The sequence below is a fragment of the Notolepis coatsorum genome (genome assembly GCF_963971535.1).
Source record: "Notolepis coatsorum genome assembly, chromosome: 14".
Classification (NCBI taxonomy): domain Eukaryota; kingdom Metazoa; phylum Chordata; class Actinopteri; order Aulopiformes; family Paralepididae; genus Notolepis; species Notolepis coatsorum.
This window is the reverse complement of record NC_140178.1, coordinates 51,741,432-51,761,069: the sequence shown is the minus strand read 5'-3', so window position 1 is coordinate 51,761,069 and position 19,638 is coordinate 51,741,432. Positions and strand designations below refer to the sequence as shown.

General features: G+C 41.1%; 1 protein-coding gene across 1 annotated transcript in view; it reads left to right on the top strand.

The window, feature by feature from the left end:
- Positions 1-18,508, top strand: part of LOC311240191 (serine protease 30-like) — a 38,379-nt gene extending 19,871 nt beyond the window's left edge. The window contains exons 3-5 of the mRNA XM_084328735.1: positions 1,528-1,799; positions 10,628-10,776; positions 17,557-18,508. Of these exons, the coding sequence (XP_084184861.1) occupies positions 1,528-1,799; positions 10,628-10,776; positions 17,557-17,718 (583 nt within the window). The 3' untranslated portion in view covers positions 17,719-18,508. The remainder of the gene's footprint in view (positions 1-1,527; positions 1,800-10,627; positions 10,777-17,556) is intronic.
- The last annotated feature ends 1,130 nt before the right edge of the window (positions 18,509-19,638 follow it).

Genomic DNA, 19,638 nt, shown 5'->3' with positions numbered 1-19,638 from the left:
GTCTGTATTCTAGGTAGAGCATACAGTGCACCAGTACAGTCCTTATTCTAGGTAGAGCATACAGTGCACTATTACAGTCTGTATTCTAGGTAGAGCATACAGTGCACTATTACAGTCTGTATTCTGGGTAGAGCATACAGTGCACTATTACAGTCTGTATTCTGGGTAGAGCATACTTGCACCATTACAGTCTGTATTCTAGGTAGAGCATACAGTGCACCATTACAGTCTGTATTCTGGGTAGAGCATACTTGCACCATTACAGTCTGTATTCTGGGTAGAGCATACAGTGCACCATTACAGTCTGTATTCTAGGTAGAGCATACAGTGCACCATTACAGTCTGTATTCTAGGTAGAGCATACAGTGCACTATTACAGTCTGTATTCTAGGTAGAGCATACAGTGCACCATTACAGTCTGTATTAATAATAATAATGGATTGGATTTATATAGCGCTCTTCTCTGACTGACTGTTGCTCTGACTCAGAGCGCTTCACAGAGTCCATTATTCTTTCATACACAGTCATACCGGTGGTGGTAAGCTACAATTGCAGCCAGAGCTGCCCTGAGGCTGACTCACGGAAGCGTGGCGAATAATCAACGCCTACGGCCCCTCCGACCACCACCAACATTCATTCACATGCATACACATTCATACGAGGCAAGTAGGTTAAGTGTCTTGCCCAAGGAAACAACGGCAATGGGATGGACATGGGCTTGAGCGGGATTCGAACCACCAACCCTTCGATCATTAGACGCCCCGCTCTACCCCTGAGCCACGCCGCCCCACACCATTACAGTCTGTATTCTAGGCAGAGCATACAGTGCACCCTTACAGTCTGTATTCTAGGTAGAGCATACAGTGCACCATTACAGTCTGTATTCTAGGTAGAGCATACAGTGCACCATTACAGTCTGTATTCTAGGTAGAGCATACAGTGCACCATTACAGTCTGTATTCTATAGAGCATACAGTGCACTATTACAGTCTGTATTCTGGGTAGAGCATACAGTGCACTATTACAGCCTGTATTCTATAGAGCATACAGTGCACTATTACAGTCTGTATTCTGGGTAGAGCATACAGTGCACCATTACAGTCTGTATTCTGGGTAGAGCCCATACAGTACACTGTTACAGTCTGTGTTGTGGGTAGAGCCTCAGCCTACTGCACTATTATAGTCTGTGTTGTGGGTAGAGCCTACAGTGCACTATTACAGTCTGTGTTGTGGGTAGAGCCTACAGTCATTTGTTTTCCAGCCAGTAAACAAGAGGACAGGCGCTCCTCCTCCTCCTCCACCTGTGACCACTTGTTCAACTCTGCTCCTTGCTCTTGTTGTATTAATACTTATTCCAGGTGACATGTCTGAGTAAAACTAAATGGAAGGGGTTGCAGGAAATGCCGTCACAAACACAAACACGGGTCTGTTAAAATTGTGTTGGAAATGTGTTGTTTGTGAATAGTTATTATGTTATTATGTCATGTGAGTAAAGTGTTGCCGTGTATGTGTGTGTTTCTGCTTCAGTGATCCGATGACCAAGTTCAGCTACGTGAGGCTGGGCACACACAGCTTGGTGGGGCCCTCTGTGCTCTATCGCGCCATCTCACGTTTCGTTGTGCACCCTGAATACCGTGTGACAGATGATGCTCTGGTGAATGATATCGCCATGATGAAAGTAGATGAGAAGATCCCCTTCTCTGCCCTCGTCTCCCCTGTGCTGCTGCCGCGGCACAATGACAGCTTCACAGCAGAGTCTGAGTGCTGGGCGACTGGCTGGGGAAACATTAAGTTCATGGGTGAGTCCAATATTATCATTATTAATCATTGTAAGCATCATTATTCATGAATCACCTTGATCCCTAATCATTGTCAAGGAGTTGTACGTGTTTTAATTGATTTGTTATCCTTGATTTTGTCTACCCCTGTCTTGTCGTCTTATTGTTGTGATTTTATACACTGTGATTTTTTTCTATGCTGTATTTATGATCGCTTATCATGAATATAGCAAAAGGCTAATGATGGTTGTATGTGCCGTGGTTACATATTTCTTTTTTTTTTTAACTTTTTTTTTTAGCGTTTATCGCTTTTCTGGTCAAGCATGACGGACAGATACAGGGTGAAACGGGATATAGAGCAGGGGAAGACATTCGGCAAATGACGGCGGGTCCGGGAATCGAACTCGGAGTCAACCAGAACCGTGACGCAGCACGGCACCTCCCGACGCAGAAATAGCGCCGAGATACGCGGTGAGCTACTGGAGCCCCCGATTACATATTTCTAGTTACCCCTTTAAAGGTGCACTACGCAGTTTTGGGTGAGGGGGATTTGTGTTACATTTGCATTTACTATACATTTAATCCTTAGAATTACTGTCATCTTATGTCTTCAGAAATCAAAACAATGGACCATGATCGAAAGTGTACGTAACTATTTTTGTAAGTAGTTGTGCACACTAAGCAATGTATGAAATAAATAAAACCAACAATAAATAATAACAATAGAGAACAAGACGGTATATGGAATATTAATACAGTCTATTCCACTATAGAGTTAGCTCTAGCTCTCTATCCGCGTGATTGAGTTTAGTTGTTATTTATTTATTTATTTATTCACTGTCATTTGCAGTGTTTGTGTAGTGCTTTTATTTATTTTCAGACATCACAATGCCTCGTTGAGTCATGACTAAATGTAAAAATGGTTAATGATACAAATATAATTATTTAATTCCGAGGAAGTCTGTATAATCGACGTGAACGCAATCACCAATGATTTCTCCCAAATGAAGCCCTTAACTCATTGACTGCCATGCTGTTTTTCCATCTGTACTCCCTGGTGCCAGCGTTTTATTTATTTACCATTTTCACGATGTTTGCAGACCCATCGTATATTCTATATTATAGCTATGGAGACAATAGTATGGCTCATTTGAAAGGCAATATTTATACTCCAACAGGGAACAAACCGTTTATTTCTACATACGTACGTTCCTGCGCAATCCCAGGCTAAAACCTGTCATGTTTAAAAATAATCCAATGTTGTTTCCTGGAATGCGAGATATTACATGTTTTCTGTGCAGCATGCACATTTCGTGCGGGTTGCTCGCTTGACACCTATATTATTTCTAGGTCAAAGGTAAACATGACCATACATAAAATGGTTCTATTCACACCATGGGGGGGGGGGGGGGGGGTCCTTCGCAGACTCATTGTCTGACGCTGGGATCATCACAAATGCATGTTTTATGATGGGGTTCGGTAAAATAGACGTTACCTTTGTCAGCAGGGCCACCAAAACCCTGTCCACTCTTGCTCCGAAGTGTCTGAGTCTGTCACAACCAAAGGTCTGACCAAACAAATGATACCTGGACCGGGCTTTTGTCCAGTGCGTGCTTTAAACACAGGTCCTGGTAGGAGGAAATAATAAAGCGTTTTCCAAAGGTAAATTATATGTTTATTAAATGAGGGGAATGAAACCCACAACACACAATCCGGGGAAATGTAGGGAAGAACAAACAAGGTAAGCACAATAAGACGAACACAAGTATCGGCAATAAGGCCAACACAGTATCTATTTCCACTCAAATGGAAAAGTGGCAAATGGTATAGAGGCCAACAATATATACATCCACTCAATAGTGGTAAATGGCACAGAGACCAACAATATATACACTCCCACACAATACTCTAATCCACACAATACTCTAATCCACACAAAGTGGCAATAGGCACAAAGAGTACAGAATAAAGCAAACACAATTGTAAGAAATAGGCAACCTCCACACTCCACTCTGGTCAGTGGCAATGACTCAATGAGGCGCCCGGATGTGTGTCACATGCCAGGCTTTATCCACCCGTCTCTTGAGGCTGATCGCCGTCAGCTGCCACTCATCAGGCAATCAGCATTCTCTAGAGGAGAGACGGGCGGCACCTGGGAAGGAGAAACAAAAAGAGATCAATACAAAGGTGACACACACCCAATACAAATAACAAATATTACCTATACTAACCTGATGTTCACATGGTGTCACAAATACAGTAATAATGATAATGACCAACCCTGACCTACGTCACAGAGTCAGAACAGGAACAAATATAAATAACGTTAGTTAGCTCTAGGCAATCGCCATTGCCGAACGTTAGTTGGCTCTAGTCTGGAGATAACGTTACATCCAAACAGCCTGTTTGAAAATACTAGAATCCAACATAGTCTGGTGAAAACGCACCTTATGTTATGGATGGATTGTCACCGTTTGTCCTCTTCATAATAATCTCCAATAGTTGGCTCTAGGCGATCGCCATTGCCGAACGTTAGTTGGCTCTAGTCTGGGGTGCTCTCAACTCGGCGACAGATAATGTTACATGCTCGGCCGGTTTGACTATAGTATTTTATTTTTATGATTTACCAGAAGTGCTGAGTCCAATGTAGTGTAATGGGAAATATTAAAGGACTAAACGATGAGCCGTTTACAAATCATTCTGAGTCATTATTAATAATAAGAAGAACGTTTATTTCACCGTGGCCACATATGAAAGGACAGTCTATAGTCAGAGACAATATGTTAACCCACTAGCGTCTGGCCATAGACTGACCCAGAGCGCTGTTCACACGTATGTTAAATACACAGTTGTCAGACATAACATAATATATCAGATATGATGACGAAGGTAAACAAAAATGGTTCTCAGTCAGTGGGAACAACAACAAAGAAGTTATGGCTGGCGAGATGTCAGTCCATTGGAGTCTTCTTAAAGAGACATACACACATTAACCAGTCAACCTGGTCACACTGAAAGTCAAGCTGTATAACATGATATCTCAACACAGATCTATAAGAACATGATAATATATTCCACGACAGTTCCCCCGTCTGATAATTAATCACAAACATTATCACTTCATAAAGACAACAAAAAATATTATCATCATTAAACCAAAAATAACACAAATAATAAAAACTCAGCACAAATATTTTTATTATCTAAAAAAACAAAAGGTCCTCTGCATAGACCCCGTGTCACGTGCAAAAGAGAAGTTGCCATAACAGCCAACCATCATTAGCGTCTCTTTGCAAATGTACAGACGGTGGTCGGAGGACTCAATAGTACAGTCCAGCCTCTGGTTTTGTCAAGGCCATATTTCTCCCACCACCAAGCTGAAAAATAGAATCACAAAAAAAAACAGGAGAGTATCTTGCAGAAAAATTATTTCCCTTATTCAAAACAAAAACATTCTCACAAAACTCTTTCAGTAGAGCGAAAACAGAATAACAGCAAGAACACGTGACTGCAAACTGCAAACCAAAATTTGCAGACTCTTCACAAAGAATGAAATATAATCTCAGGGAAGTCACACATAACCCAAGTTTACCATTGCAATGCACAGCATATTCAAAAACATCTTCATCCTGAACCAAGTTCAGTACATTATTACCTAATATCTCTTAGGATGATACCGTAATATCTGTATGTGTTTTGGTTCAAACTTGCCTCATTTATCATCTGCGACGAATCCCGGAACGGTCTCTCCTCCTTCCTCTGCCCGAAGGTCCAAACACCACCCTCTACCTCAGTCCATGGCTCCGATGCAAGGAGCGGCTCGGTGAATGGCCCAGACCGGCTGGCTTAGATCTTTGTCATCAGTTCATGCCCACTGAGTCTGGTCGAAAGCCTGATGGAAGCCGTCTCTCAGATCTCTATCTCTGGACCACCGATAATATCAGGCTGGCTGTCAGTTGATGTTCTTAGCGTCCCATCAGCTGGGTGTATGCTTTCACCAGCCGATAGGCCTATTTCTGCAGCAGACTGGGACAGCTTACTTTCCCCGTAATCAGCTGTAGTCGGTTCCCCCACTCAGGTTCTCGGTTGTGCCCCTGATGGAACAGGCCTGCTGGAAACCGTCTCACAGATCTTTGTCCCCGGCTGATGGTCACGGAGAACTGTCCAGTGTCATAGCTGTAACTGCAGAGCAGAACCCCGGTACAGTAGAATAGCTGGGCCAGCACCTGTCAGTGGTCCTCTGCGCCCCATAGCTGTGTGTCCTCTTCTCGGGCAGAGACGGGGTACTTGGACCGCACAGGAGACTGAAGAGAGACACGCCCAGCGAGAGACTCACAAAAGGAAAAGAGAGAGAGAAAGAAATAAAAATAAAAAGCTGTCCGGTAACATTTTACACACTAAAATAGTAAAAAGGTGTCCACTCAGGGTTGAAGTTAGGACATTCTATACTATACCCTCAAGAGTCTCGTTGGCCAAAAAAAAATATATATATATATATAATATTGAAGCCCACACCCCTCTGATGCATCTGGGACGTACCAATATCGAGAAACCTACAGAAAAACCACCAAAAACAATATCTTAATATACCCAAAACAAATAGTTAGCTGTCACAGACAAAACATGCTCCCTGTAGGCCATGCTAGAGAATTTATGCCAGTAAGCTGGTTTATCATCAAATGGAGTGACGGAATATTACACTAGAAATATAATGGTAGGCATGTCTAAGAACATAACTTCCCCTATTTATGTAATATAACTGTTTGATTATGACACATTCTCAGTGACTCGATGTGGGCTGACAGTGGGTAATGTACAGGTTAACATCTTTTGCTTCGAAATCCAAGACTTATCTAATTGCAGATTGCTATCAAACTGTATTTGATCATCAATATAATGCATTTGGGGCTATAAATCACGTTCTGGAGAATGCTGCAGAAAACGATAAAAACATACTTATACTTTAGACCGTATTCTAGTATGAATATGCGAATGAAAAAGTATAACGTTGCTACACCCTGAACAATAGATACTTGACGTTGAATGGGCCCCAGTAATGTCAATTTAGCCATACAATTTAAAAGATTATAGCCCTGCAAAGAAGGGGAACTTCTCCATAGACAAATAGAGCTGGCGTGGGATGGTAAAAATGTGCCTGCATTATCCCACTGTCCCCCCTAGATGGTGGCAAACTCAGTCTAGAGTATTTTAGCTGACGTGTCACTCCCTGGTTCTAATCTCCTCGTGGCTCTGCGCAGCTATCTTGTCTTGGTGCAAATTTGTTGACCTTTCCTCTGCCCTGCACTGTTCTGGGCACACACTCGCTATCAATGTTTTGTCTTACATTGGAATGTAAACATTCAGCCGTGCTAGTTGTCAACTGGCAGCTGCACTAAATTGGTATGTGTTCCATACAAGCTCTCGCCAGAGGCACCAAGCTCCCAGTAGCACCGCAAAAAACAACAACTTGAATACAAAAACATTTCATACATTTATTTATAATATTAATAATAATATTATTTAATCTCCTGACAGCCGGGCTGCCCCCCAAAAAATTGAATACCTGTGCAAATTAAATTTAATATCTTTTAAGGCCTTAATTTTTAGCATTTTTTGCATTTTGTACTTAGTTTGTATAATATAGTATATTTTGCAGTGTTTGGACTTCCTTTTACGGCATGAAGCACACTCTCAGAAGGCTCACACAGAACCAAGCATTTCACTGTAATGTACATGTTTGTACCTTATATGTGACAAATCAAATAAAACTTGAACTCAAATGAAGAATTATGAATTTAAAACCCTTTTCTCTGTACCACTGTACAGTCATGTGACCACACACATTAGCCTATTATCTGTTCTGTTTCCGTTTTATTTGCTTCATTGGCGTACACAGATTGTGTTATTGGCCGAGGTAAACCCTGCATGTGCCCACAGTGCATGGAGCATGTGCAGCGGTTTGCTTTTGGAGATGCCAAATATTGTGCATCACATTTGGCACTCTGCTATCTTTGTCAAGCTTAATCTGGGAGTATTAATACATATCCACTCTATTATCCACAAGCAGACATTATTTGTGAACGCCTGCACTAAAGGTTTCTACTCTGTACCGACTTTTATTGATTTCTCCACTATCTGTATGTAATGTTTTACGTTTGTGCATAGGACCCCCTCTAAAATGAGATGCATCTTTATCAAACCAAAACATCATTTTGAGGCCGCGCGTCAGCATGCACTTCGACCTCTTCTGGCACCGTTACAACGGCTAATAACCTTTCACACATTTTCAAAACGTTTCTCTACTGTTTCATTAAAGATGTCACCCCTCCCCCTCGCTCTTATCAATTTGTTTTTACAAGGAATGTCAACATTCAGCTTGCTGGCAGTGAGCTGCCAGCCACTAGACTGCTTCCTTCACCGTTCAAACCACCATTATCACCATGCACATTTCTGACCTGTCTATCACCGTCTGCTAAGCCAAACACATTTCTGCCCTGTCTGACCTGGCACCGTTAGATGCTACCATCTCCCCCCCAATCTATACATCACATACATTGAATTTCTTGATGTGTTAATGTCTAATTTACCACAGTAATACATACATATTTTTTGTTATTTTATTTTATTTATGTTTCCCTCTAGCCCTCCCCAGAGCCACTGTGCATCTGTCCGTGACAGAGGAGAGTAATAGAGAATATTTCACCGCTCAAACGGTCACCTCCCCCTATATATATATATATATATATATATATATATATATATATATATATATATATATATATATATATATATATATATACACATACATATATATATATATATATATATATATATATATATATATATACACATACATATATATATATACATATATATATATAGCGGCTTCTTGTTTTCATTCCTGTGTCTGATAAGATAGGCTCACACATTGTCAGATGCAATCAGGTTCATTCTTATTTTACTAGGTTAGCTGATGACGGACAGATTATGTTACCACGTCCAAAATCAAATGCTTTAAAGAGGACTGTTGTTTATTGTGCCATCAATCATTGGAATAACTGCCCACTGAACATAAGTAAATTGAATAGTAAAGTGTCTTCTGTTGTCTTTCTATGTGGACCCCAAGAAGACTAGCTCGCCAAAAAACTCTCTGAGGTCCCTGTTAAACATACTGTTTAGTATAAGTACATGGGGTTACTATCAAATATACGGCAAACTGTATCTTAGGACCCTTTATCGCTTCTCTTCAAGCCCCCTCTCTCTATAAACTCTCACTATAGACCTTTCTCTATAGCCCTCTCACTACAGACCTCTCTCTATAGACTCTCTCACTATAGACCTCTAATCACCCTTCAGAATCATATTATCAAAGGGCCAATACAGGAAATAGACAGTTTTGTAAAGCTCAGTTGATATAACACAAGCAAATTGTCCTGTAATTTGTTAGTGAAGAATACTGCTGTCCTTCATATTTTGTTAGGTGCTCTTTGAGAGCGGTTTTGAATGTGGGTAGGGATTCACATTCCTTTACAGCTTTGGGTAGGGCGTTCCACATTGTTGTGGCATAATTGCAAAACGTGTTTAGTCCCTTGTTTGTGCCGAATCTGGGTTGCACATGATTTGTGGAACTCCCTCTGGTGTTGTGGGCGTGGTATTCACTGACCTTTGGGAAGTATTTCGACATGTACATGGGTACCTGAGTGGTGTAGTGTATCTTGTAGACCAGGCCCATTGCAAGTTGCTGTACTCTGTCATCTACTCTAAGCCATCCTAGGTAGTCAAAGTGGGCAGGGGTGAGGTGGGTTTTAGGAGTAAGGTCAAGCAGTAGTCTGACCAGTTTGTTTTGTGATGTTTGTAATCTTATTTTTAGCGCCTTTGAGGTGCGTTGGTACCATGAGGTGCATGCATAGTCGTACTGTAGTACCCTTGAATGAGTGCTCCTGCCAGAGTCTTCAGGGTATTCTTGTTTACCAGAGAGGAGATCCGGTACAAGAATCTAGTTCGTTGGTTGACTTTTTTTTATTACATTGGATGCCATTTTGTCACAGGAAAGATTTGCCTCTAGGTATGTAATTTCCTCTTTGCTTGTGACAATATTGTCACCCAATGTAACTGAGAAGCCGTCGGTCTTGCTGAGTTTGTTATTTGATCCGAAGAGATTCTGCCGAGTTCCGAGCTGAGGGTTTTTTCAACCTGTAACTTGTTCTTGTCAGAGACCAGCAGGGCTGAGTCGTCCGCGAACAAGAACAAGTTGCAGTCACAAGCTGACAACATGTCATTTGCATAAATTAGGAACAGTAACGGTCCTAGTATGCTTCCTTGTGGAACACCACAGCTCACTGGGAGGGGGGGGGGGGGGGGGGGTGTAGAGTACCGTTTACCTCCACCATCTGTTCTCTCCCCTCCAGGATTGCATCCAGCTCACTGATCCAACCAATTGCTTTTAGCTTGTCAATCAGAATGGAGTGATTGACAGTGTCGAAGGCCTTTTGTAGGTCCAGCATGACCATGCCGCAGTATTTGCCTGCGTCCACCTCTTGTTTGATGTGGTCGTTCAAATAGAGAAGGCATGTGTCAGTGGAGTGGGATGTTCTGAAGCCAGATTGGAATTCGTAGATTAGATTTTTTTTCCGCTAGGTACTTTTCGACCTGTTCGTAGACTATTTGATAAGGTTTTATATAATACAGTATATGACATATAGGCTATTGTGCAGGATTTGTAGGTGTTGTACTACCGTATGGGAAGGCACTGTGAGATGAAACACTGCTCTTTCATCTCCCCTGCCTCTGTCATTACAGTGCCACTGTCTAGCCACAGTGAGTACCTGACCATGCCTCTGTCATTACAGTGCCACTGTCTAGCCGCAGTAAGAACCTGACCCTGCAGGAGGTGAAGGTTCCTCTCGTTGAGAACGATGTCTGTGCCGACGCCATTCCTGGAATCACTGCTGGAATGATCTGCGCTGGTTACCCAGAGGGCGGGAGGAGCACCTGCCACGTCAGTAACATTAATTGTGTTTACATTGTAATAATAATAATAATGATAATAATAATAATGATGAATAATACATTGAATTTGAAGTGCCTTTTCACGTAAGCCAAGGAGCGATTTACATTTTGAAAGAATCATTATTTTAAATAATAATGAATACATAATCATAATACTAACCAGAAGGGCACTCTTCTGTGCCTACAACCACATGAGCAGGCAAAGCTCTACCCATTTGGCTATGTACACCCGCTACGAAAATGTGTTATTCAGGCTATATCTACATTTACATGTAGTATATATAGATGTCAGGGACTGGGAAGGTTAGTTGTTAGTGTTGTGACAAAGTTAGTGACAATGTTACAATGAATATTGCACTAATGTACAAGTTGATATATTAAAGTTGTGGGATATTTGTAGATATCCTGAAGAAGAATGTTCTCAGTCAACCAAGGATTGGATAATAACAAAGGTTTATTAACCAAACAGATAGAATACATAGAGAGAATGGCTGAGGGCTTCCCCCCAGGTGATCAGCTGAATTTACCCAGGTAAGAAGACCTGGATAGATCTCGGGAGGAGATCTATATAGTTAACAGGGGGGGGTGTGGTCCCATTTGATAGGTCAGATGGGGGGGGGGGGGTACAGGTAATGGGGACACAGGGGAGGGGAGTGTCTTATTCCACAGAGAGGGGGGGGGGCACAGGTAAGGGGATATAGGGGAGGGGACTATATTTACATGAGAACATTAGATATTATACCACAATACTCACTTTTCTTTCTTATAATGTGGGTGAGATTAATGTATAATATACCAGGATTGTTTGGAACAGGTAAAAGTGAAAATAGAAAACAATTAAAATAATGAAAATTTTGGCCAATGTGATCTGGTTGTTGGCATAATAGTTTAAAATAGAATTATTTACATACATGATTCATGACATGATCGACTGGACTGCGGTCTGTGTTATTTTGATATCAGAGATGTGGGAATAGATATCACCCTTTTCTTTTATTAATCGCTCAAAATATCTATATCAATGAGTGGTCCTCATCTCTGATATCAAACAACAATTAACATAATCATTAGAAGCTATCGCTGTGCAAATATCTTGGCATACCTTCAGTCGTTCATGTCGTGACTGACGGGGAGCTAATGTGATTGTTGTGCATACAGGCATCGTAATAAACCAATTAAATACATGCACTGTCTCTGTGTGGTCAGAGTGCACAGGGTGAAAACACAAAATCGTGTGCATAATTATTAGGAATAGGATTTACACATAAGGATTAACTTAGTGGCTAATGTGTACAAAAACATTTAAAACCGTTAATCTAGTGGTTTGTATAAAAACTGATATAAAAGGTGATTATGATAATCGTTATGCATTGTTCTAGTATTTTGCTGTGGTGTATACTATCAATGGTCAAAACAAACTTGGTGACTTGGAATAAACCAACTGGTTCTGTCTTGTTAACAATATAATTTTCAATGTGACTCTGTGATCATTCCTTATTGTTATTATAAATTGGTTATTGCAATCTTATTGGTTGTATTTCATCATATTCTTAGTTCATAATTTTCTTGATACATATGAACTTTGTGAAACAGCTCTTGTTTGTGAATCTGACAGTTGCTGCGTCGCTGTTGACCATCTGTTCTCTGCCAGGGATGTGTCCTTCTGTGGTGACCTGTTGTGTGTTGAACGTATCGTACATTCAGTTGATGTTTCTGTGAGCCTGTCGTGTGGCAGTAAGACAGTAAAAAGTAAATAAATACATAACAATTTGGACAATGTGTGTTCAGAAGTCTCTTGGTCCACAGGTCTCATTTGCTATGTGTCTCTTCTTGACGATGCAGTCGGGAATATTCACTGGTCGCCGTCCATTCCCTGTCAAGGGTCACTTGTAGCAGTCAACTATAGTGGTCTTGCAGACTCTTTTCCTAGAGCCTGCGCTGCTCTCCATCACCACCGCACATCCGCCACTGTGCTCACGCTTGGCCTTTATCAGGCTTTGAGGCATGGCGGTAGGGTGGTCTTGAACGTGCTGTGTGGTGGTTGGTCCCCCGCTCCCCGTCATCGCGGTACCAGAGGGGCGAGGGTTTGCTGGTGTAGTGGCCTGTCTGTAGGACGCTCTCTCTCACACGGATGGTGGAGATACATGGCGTTGGCCTTGGTTTGTCGTAGGCTGTCGGAGTGGCGCAGCATGTCGTCCTTTCTGTCTCTGCTCCCCCTCCTTTGGGGTCGTCTGTGTTGTGTGTGCTGGTGGTTCTCCCACGGTTGTTGTCGTCATCCTGGTTGTGTCCGCAGCTCCTTGGCGGCGTCCCTGGTGGTCCTCTGCTGTCGTGGGTCGCTCAGGTCACTGGGTTGTGTTCCTCTCTGCCTGGTCCTGCCGTCGTTCGTGGTTCAGGTCACGCGTTGTCTCACTCGTCCTGTCCTCTCACCAATTTGTGATCTGAGGATGATAAAAACTGTCTTAGAAAACTCCTCACATAAATGATTCAACGCCTTTCTGCTACAGAGGAAAATCATTTTGGGTTAATTCATTTCATTGTGTAATACCATCGTGCATTTGATATCGTTTGGATCCGATCTTTGCATGGAATCAGAAACATTTCTTTTTATCTTTATAATCTGTGATGTCAAATTTAATTTGATCTTACCTCAGGATGCGTTGGGTGTACCTCAGGATAATTACCTCACCATGACTACTCTGGCGTTCTTCACATCTCAGTGTGGCTCATCATAGCATAGGGAAAAAACATAAAACCTAGACAGCCAGTTAATTTTGCATGAAAAACAATCATTCGTTTTGTCATCTAACCCTAACTAACCTTACTGTCATGCATTTGTCCTAATAAACTAACCTACACTGTAGCACTCAACACTTTGATGACCATTGTTACTCAGCTGATAGAGTTGTGCCCTGCCTGATGTTCTGTCGCACAGAACCTGTGCGTCGCTTTGGATAAAAGTGTCAGCTAAATGACCAATATTGATGTTTCACTGGTGTTCTTGATATTTGCAGTCATAGAAATGTATTAGTTTGTTAAAAGGAAGAGTCATGCATGTTATTAGTTAGTGGAAAAATAGAGTAATTTTCTGACTGCATTCATCAGGTACCAGTGAATCATGGTGTGTGCTATGGCAAGCTGGTCTTAAAACATTTCATTCAGTGCATTTTGTGGTTCTCTGTTGTTATCCATTGTCTGATGGGTCTCTGTGGTAACAAAGAGAAAATCTGCATCTAAAGCGATACTTCCTACTATACTAAGTATAGTGGAGATACTAAGTTGAGTCTCTATAGGTGTGGTCAGAGTCCTCTCTAGGCATTTGCATTGTCTTTCAGCTCCACATCGTCCTCAGCTGATTTTCGTGTTCAAATGTAGATTACTTTGGGGTCTCAATTTAAATGATTGTAGCTGGTCTCACTTTGTGTCTTGTCTGTGTTCAGATGCAAATCACTGGAGTTTCAACTTTTGTGATACAATGTGTTTACACCCCATTCTGCATCTTGACCCAGAGCCAGATCTCTTGGTTGTCTGTAAACACAAACACATGTTAATTTCCCACTCTTTTCTTTTATTCTGGGTGAATCCTCTTTGACTGTCTGTGTGCTCAACAAACATTAGCTAGTCCTTCTCTATTTCATCATCTCACTCATCAATGTTACTGTGGAAAAAGAGGAGGCATGATTTTGGCCTCATTTAAACATTATCTGCATTTATTCATTATCTCTAAAGAAAGGTTGTTATTCTTTCTTTAGCTTTTAGATCAAATATATCCAATTGATTAGAATCCTATTTAAAACTAGCTTTATGTGACTTATAACATGTAAATTAAAGCAACATAAACACTCAAGTGATCTGAGATAGTTGTAATTTACTGTAACTGAGATGATAGTTGTGTATGTACAGTTTCTACGTCAAATGTATCTTTTCTTGACTCCTTTTGTATCACAAACAGTACTGAATTTGCAAATCTGGTATGTCATAAATGTATAGATGTAGCAGTACTGACTATCTGATGAATTGAAAATGGGGGACCCTGATGTAAACAAGACGAAAGTCTTTCTCTGGTCTCCATCCCCTTAACAATTTGTGTGTATTGAGCTGTACTGTATTGTACCCATTCTGCAATCTGTTAATAAAGTTTTCAATTAATCAATCAAAGCATCTATATTTATGATTTTCATACTCACCGGAGAAAGCTGTTGTGTTGACGTCGTATATTATAATCGAATAGTGGTTCCAGAGGCTGTAGCACGTTACGTGTTGTCAATGCAATGTTCGGCTCGTTTCTCCGGTGGTCTGGGATAATGCAACCCGCATCTCGCCACCGCAACTCAACATTTTCCAATAGCAGCGCGCACATACATATACAAATAAAACATATACTACACGTGGATTTCACGCACCCTTGGCATTGGGCACATTAAACTTTACGTTCGCTTATGGATAGTTTCATATAAAATCATAACTTCACGGCGCGCATAGCGTGACGTCATCGCTCCAAGCGACGTTCGTGCGTTCTCATTCGCCTCGGAAATAACGCTTTGCAATTCATACAGTATTTTTCCCACGAGCTCTCAATAGCCTGGAATTCCTAAACCAGCGTTTTGTTACCGAATGAACGCGCCTGTGCATATGTGAAACGTAAACAAACTGAAACGATAAAACTATACTTCCCCAAATGGTCGTTCCCGTGGGCCGGTTTTGTTGATTCCGGAAATTACTATCCTAGTTTGTCGCGTGAACTGCACCTCAATGTTATTCTTTGTGTATAACGGTACTAGTCTCTCAATGCTCGTCGTGCTATCCGCAGCCGGTTCTTGACTCAATAAAGCAACGCGACGGGTCCTATAATACTTGTGCACATACAAACGAGACTTAAACAGACAAACAAACATTAATACATATAAGTTAACATGTGTGAATATCTGACTGTATTGGATCGCTGTACGTTTAGTCGGCCAGCACTCTGCTGCGACAAGGCATTTATACCCTTGATCTATCTATACATCGTTTTTTAAAACATAACGACCGAATCCTGAACTTCGAAATTTAATAGCGATATATTAGATTATATATACCGTTTAATCATTACTCTCGGTCTCTTTTACTCGCGACTAATGTCCTGTTTAATGTACTTTCCGCGACTGATGTCCCGTTTAATGTACATTCACGTACTTCCGGGACATCGCGTAATCATGTACTACTAGGACATCGCGTGATCATCTTCCCGCTATCTGTATTGATCAATTGGTTAATTTAATCCAAAATACATCGTTTTCAGGAATGGAAGAGATTGTGGGCTTAGTTTGAGGTTGAAACAATGAATATTATGACGCTACTCTGGTAATTTCTAATTATGATTCCATCAGCTTCTCGGTCCTAACTTCCCGCCTCTTTGCAAAGGAATCACAGAACGTTTTTAACAGAGTAGCGTTTTCAAGGATATCACATCATAATAAGCTCACGTATCTTCTTTTGTTGCCTATATTTTTAGTCTGAATTAGACTTGGGTTAGCAATCCGACAACCTTACTGTGTGCCTTAGCTTTTGGTCGGCTCCGACTCGACCAGGAATAGCACTTCAACCTTTGTGCCTAAACTTTTGGGAATAGCACATATAACCCATCCTTTCAGAACCGCCTGATAAGGACCCAGGTGCACGCGCGCCCTGGTAACGATTCTCAATACAGATCAGATATATTAATGCACATTATTCTTACTCAGCCATGATCTCAATATTTGACAACATTCTGTAATATTCACCTGGCACAGAGAAAAGCGGGAAGGTTTTAATTCCTTGCCATACAATTTTGGTCGACCATCCTATTATACTCACTTTTCTCTGTATAGTTGAAATGATACAGCACGCCGGGAGGACGCAAAAAGGTCCGTCACAAGTTCGTAGACGCCAATTGTGGGATATTTGTAGATATCCTGAAGAAGAATGTTCTCAGTCAACCGAGGATTGGATAATAACAAAGGTTTATTAACCAAACAGATAGAATACATAGAGAGAATGGCTGAGGGCTTCCCCCCAGGTGATCAGCTGAATTTACCCAGGTAAGAAGACCTGGATAGATCTCGGGAGGAGATCTATATAGTTAACAGGGGGGGGGTGGTCCCATTTGATAGGTCAGATGGGGGGGGGGGGGGGTACAGGTAATGGGGACACAGGGGAGGGGAGTGTCTTATTCCACAGAGAGGGGGGGGGCACAGGTAAGGGGATATAGTACAGTTAGTATAGTATAGTATAGTTTTTGCACAAAGTACAAAAACATGAAAGTATAAAAGTACAAGTTAAATAATGCACTAATGTTACAATAAAGTAACAATGTTGATGGTTGTTGTTTTTTGTCTTTGCTCTCAGTATTCATATCAGTATTGTATAAGGGTTTTGATATAAAATAGTCACACTAGAATGTGATGGAGCATTCTTGTGGCATTCCTGGGGACTGACTGCCAGTGACAGAATTGTAAATGTGTTAATAACTGGGTTGGGATATATATATTATTTGACTGCATAGGAGAAATATGTTCATTCAGTCTATAAATGGTCAGTACAATGCATTATCCCACAAAAATACACATACTGTAAAAAACACTTTTTCACCTACTTTTCCATGAAAAAAATAACAATTGCCAATTGGGATTAATGATGAGTTCACTCTTTATTTCCTATTTATTTGCCAAGGTACCCTTTTAAAAACTGCTTATCACAGCAAAACTGACTGAATAGTGAATAGTGTTGCTTTTGTGGTTTGTCTGCTTCCCAGGGGGATTCTGGCGGTCCGCTGGTGTGCCGGGCTAAACGTGGCTTCGTCCAGGTGGGCGTAGTGAGTTTTGGGTATGGCTGTGCTGAAGCAGGCTCCCCAGCGGTCTACGCCCGTGTGGAACATTTTCTACATTTCATTGAGATGACCATTCGCATTTTATGATGAATTGAAAATGGGGGACCCTGATGTAAACAAGACGAAAGTCTTTCTCTGGTCTGCATCCCTTTAACAATTGTGTGTATTGAGCTGTACTGCATTGTACCCATTCTGCAATCTGTTAATAAAATTTTCAATCAATCAATCAATCGCAATGTCTAAGCAAGCTGCACACCCAAACCGCTCTGTCTGTCAAGAACACTGACATTCTCTTTTAGCCTATGTATCAATTAAAGCTGCAACAATTGTTTCCAGACCACTAGAGGGCAGACCAGCCCTCAAATCTTAGAAAAAGAAATATAAATTACATTCATTCGGTCATACTGTTATCATTCATAAAAGTTTGTATCAACAGTTACTAGTCTTAATTGCCATGTTAAAAAAACTAACTTTACTTTTACTATTATAATAAATTTTATCAAAATGTGAGGTAACTTGAGATTTCATTCCACCAATGGAAGATTACTGGAGATTGGGTGATTTCCAGTAGCTATGCATTTCCTGGCTGCCAGCTACAGGAAATCAATTATTGCAGCTTTAAGCAATGTTTGATCTCTAACTTGTGGTGATACTTGCAATGTGCTTATTAAAGGAACACACCAACATTACAACATCTTCTCCAGAGTCAGACAAGAAGATAAGATACCAATTTCGTCTGTTAGGCCTTTCACACCGTGCCGGAGCCGGTTCCCGAACGTAATCTCGAACCGGCCTGTCCGGCCGGCACGTTCACACCGGGAATAATTGGTTCGGAACATGACGGAGGCTTTAGTTCGGCCCTCTAAGAAAACACTGAGCACAGATTTTTCATGTTCCGAACCAATTATTCCCGGTGTGAACGCGCCGGCCGGTTCGAGATTACGTTCAGGAACCGGCTCCGGCACGGTATGAAAGGCCTAACAGTGTGTTCAGTAGAAGGTTATCCGGCTGCAAGCTAGCCTAGCTTAGCACAAATGAATGGAAGCGGATAGCCTACAGACCAGCTAGTCTTTATCTCTTATTAAAACTTGCAAGCATAAAAATGTGTCATCTTTTTCTGAGCCCTCCACAGAACCTGTTTTCAAAGTGTCCACTAGGAGGAGTGAGAGCTCAGGTTCACCGTTTTGTGAATTTAATGAATGGTCATGGACTCTCATCTCTCTCTCTCTTGCATGGTGATGATGTTGATGTCTTGCATAGTTGCATCATCTAGTAATGAGTCACATCTATTCATGAATCCTATGCATTTCTGTTGTGATTAAGATATATATATATATCTGTCCACTGATTTTCTCCTGTGGTAAAGAAAGGATCGTAAACATGGGATTTGGTTGTAGATAAATTCGGATGTTTAGGCACTGATAGATGAATTACTAAGATTGCTTAGCAAAATACCAACATACCAAAATGCACAATGAAAGCCCATTGTGGAATAGGAGATATTTTACCACAATTTACTCATTTACAGTATCTTGCCAGCAAGCATTACACATGAATGGTGGGAAGAATGATAGGGCATAATATTCCAAAATTCCAAAATCAAGTCAAAATCAAACCAGTGCTGTTGAAGGTATAGTGCACCACTAGGTGTGAAAACCCTGCACATTGTTTCCTGTATGTGTGTGTGTTTGCAAGTGAGTTGGTGTTTATGATTAACACAGTTCACACAAGGTATTTACACAACGTAAACTTTAGGCCATTCGTTTGAGTATTAGATTAATTTACAAGGAGTAACACAAGTTCTTCATGTGAAATAGTTTACTGAAATGTAGACAAAAGCCTATTCATTTAAGAGGTATGACGAATAGCCTGCTTAAGAAGTGTCTCAATGATGTGTGTGTGTGTCAACTACTACAGTGTGTGTGTCAACTATTAGTGTGTGTGTGACGTGTGTGTCAACTACTAGAGTGTGTGTCAACTACTACAGAGTGTGTGACAACTACTAGA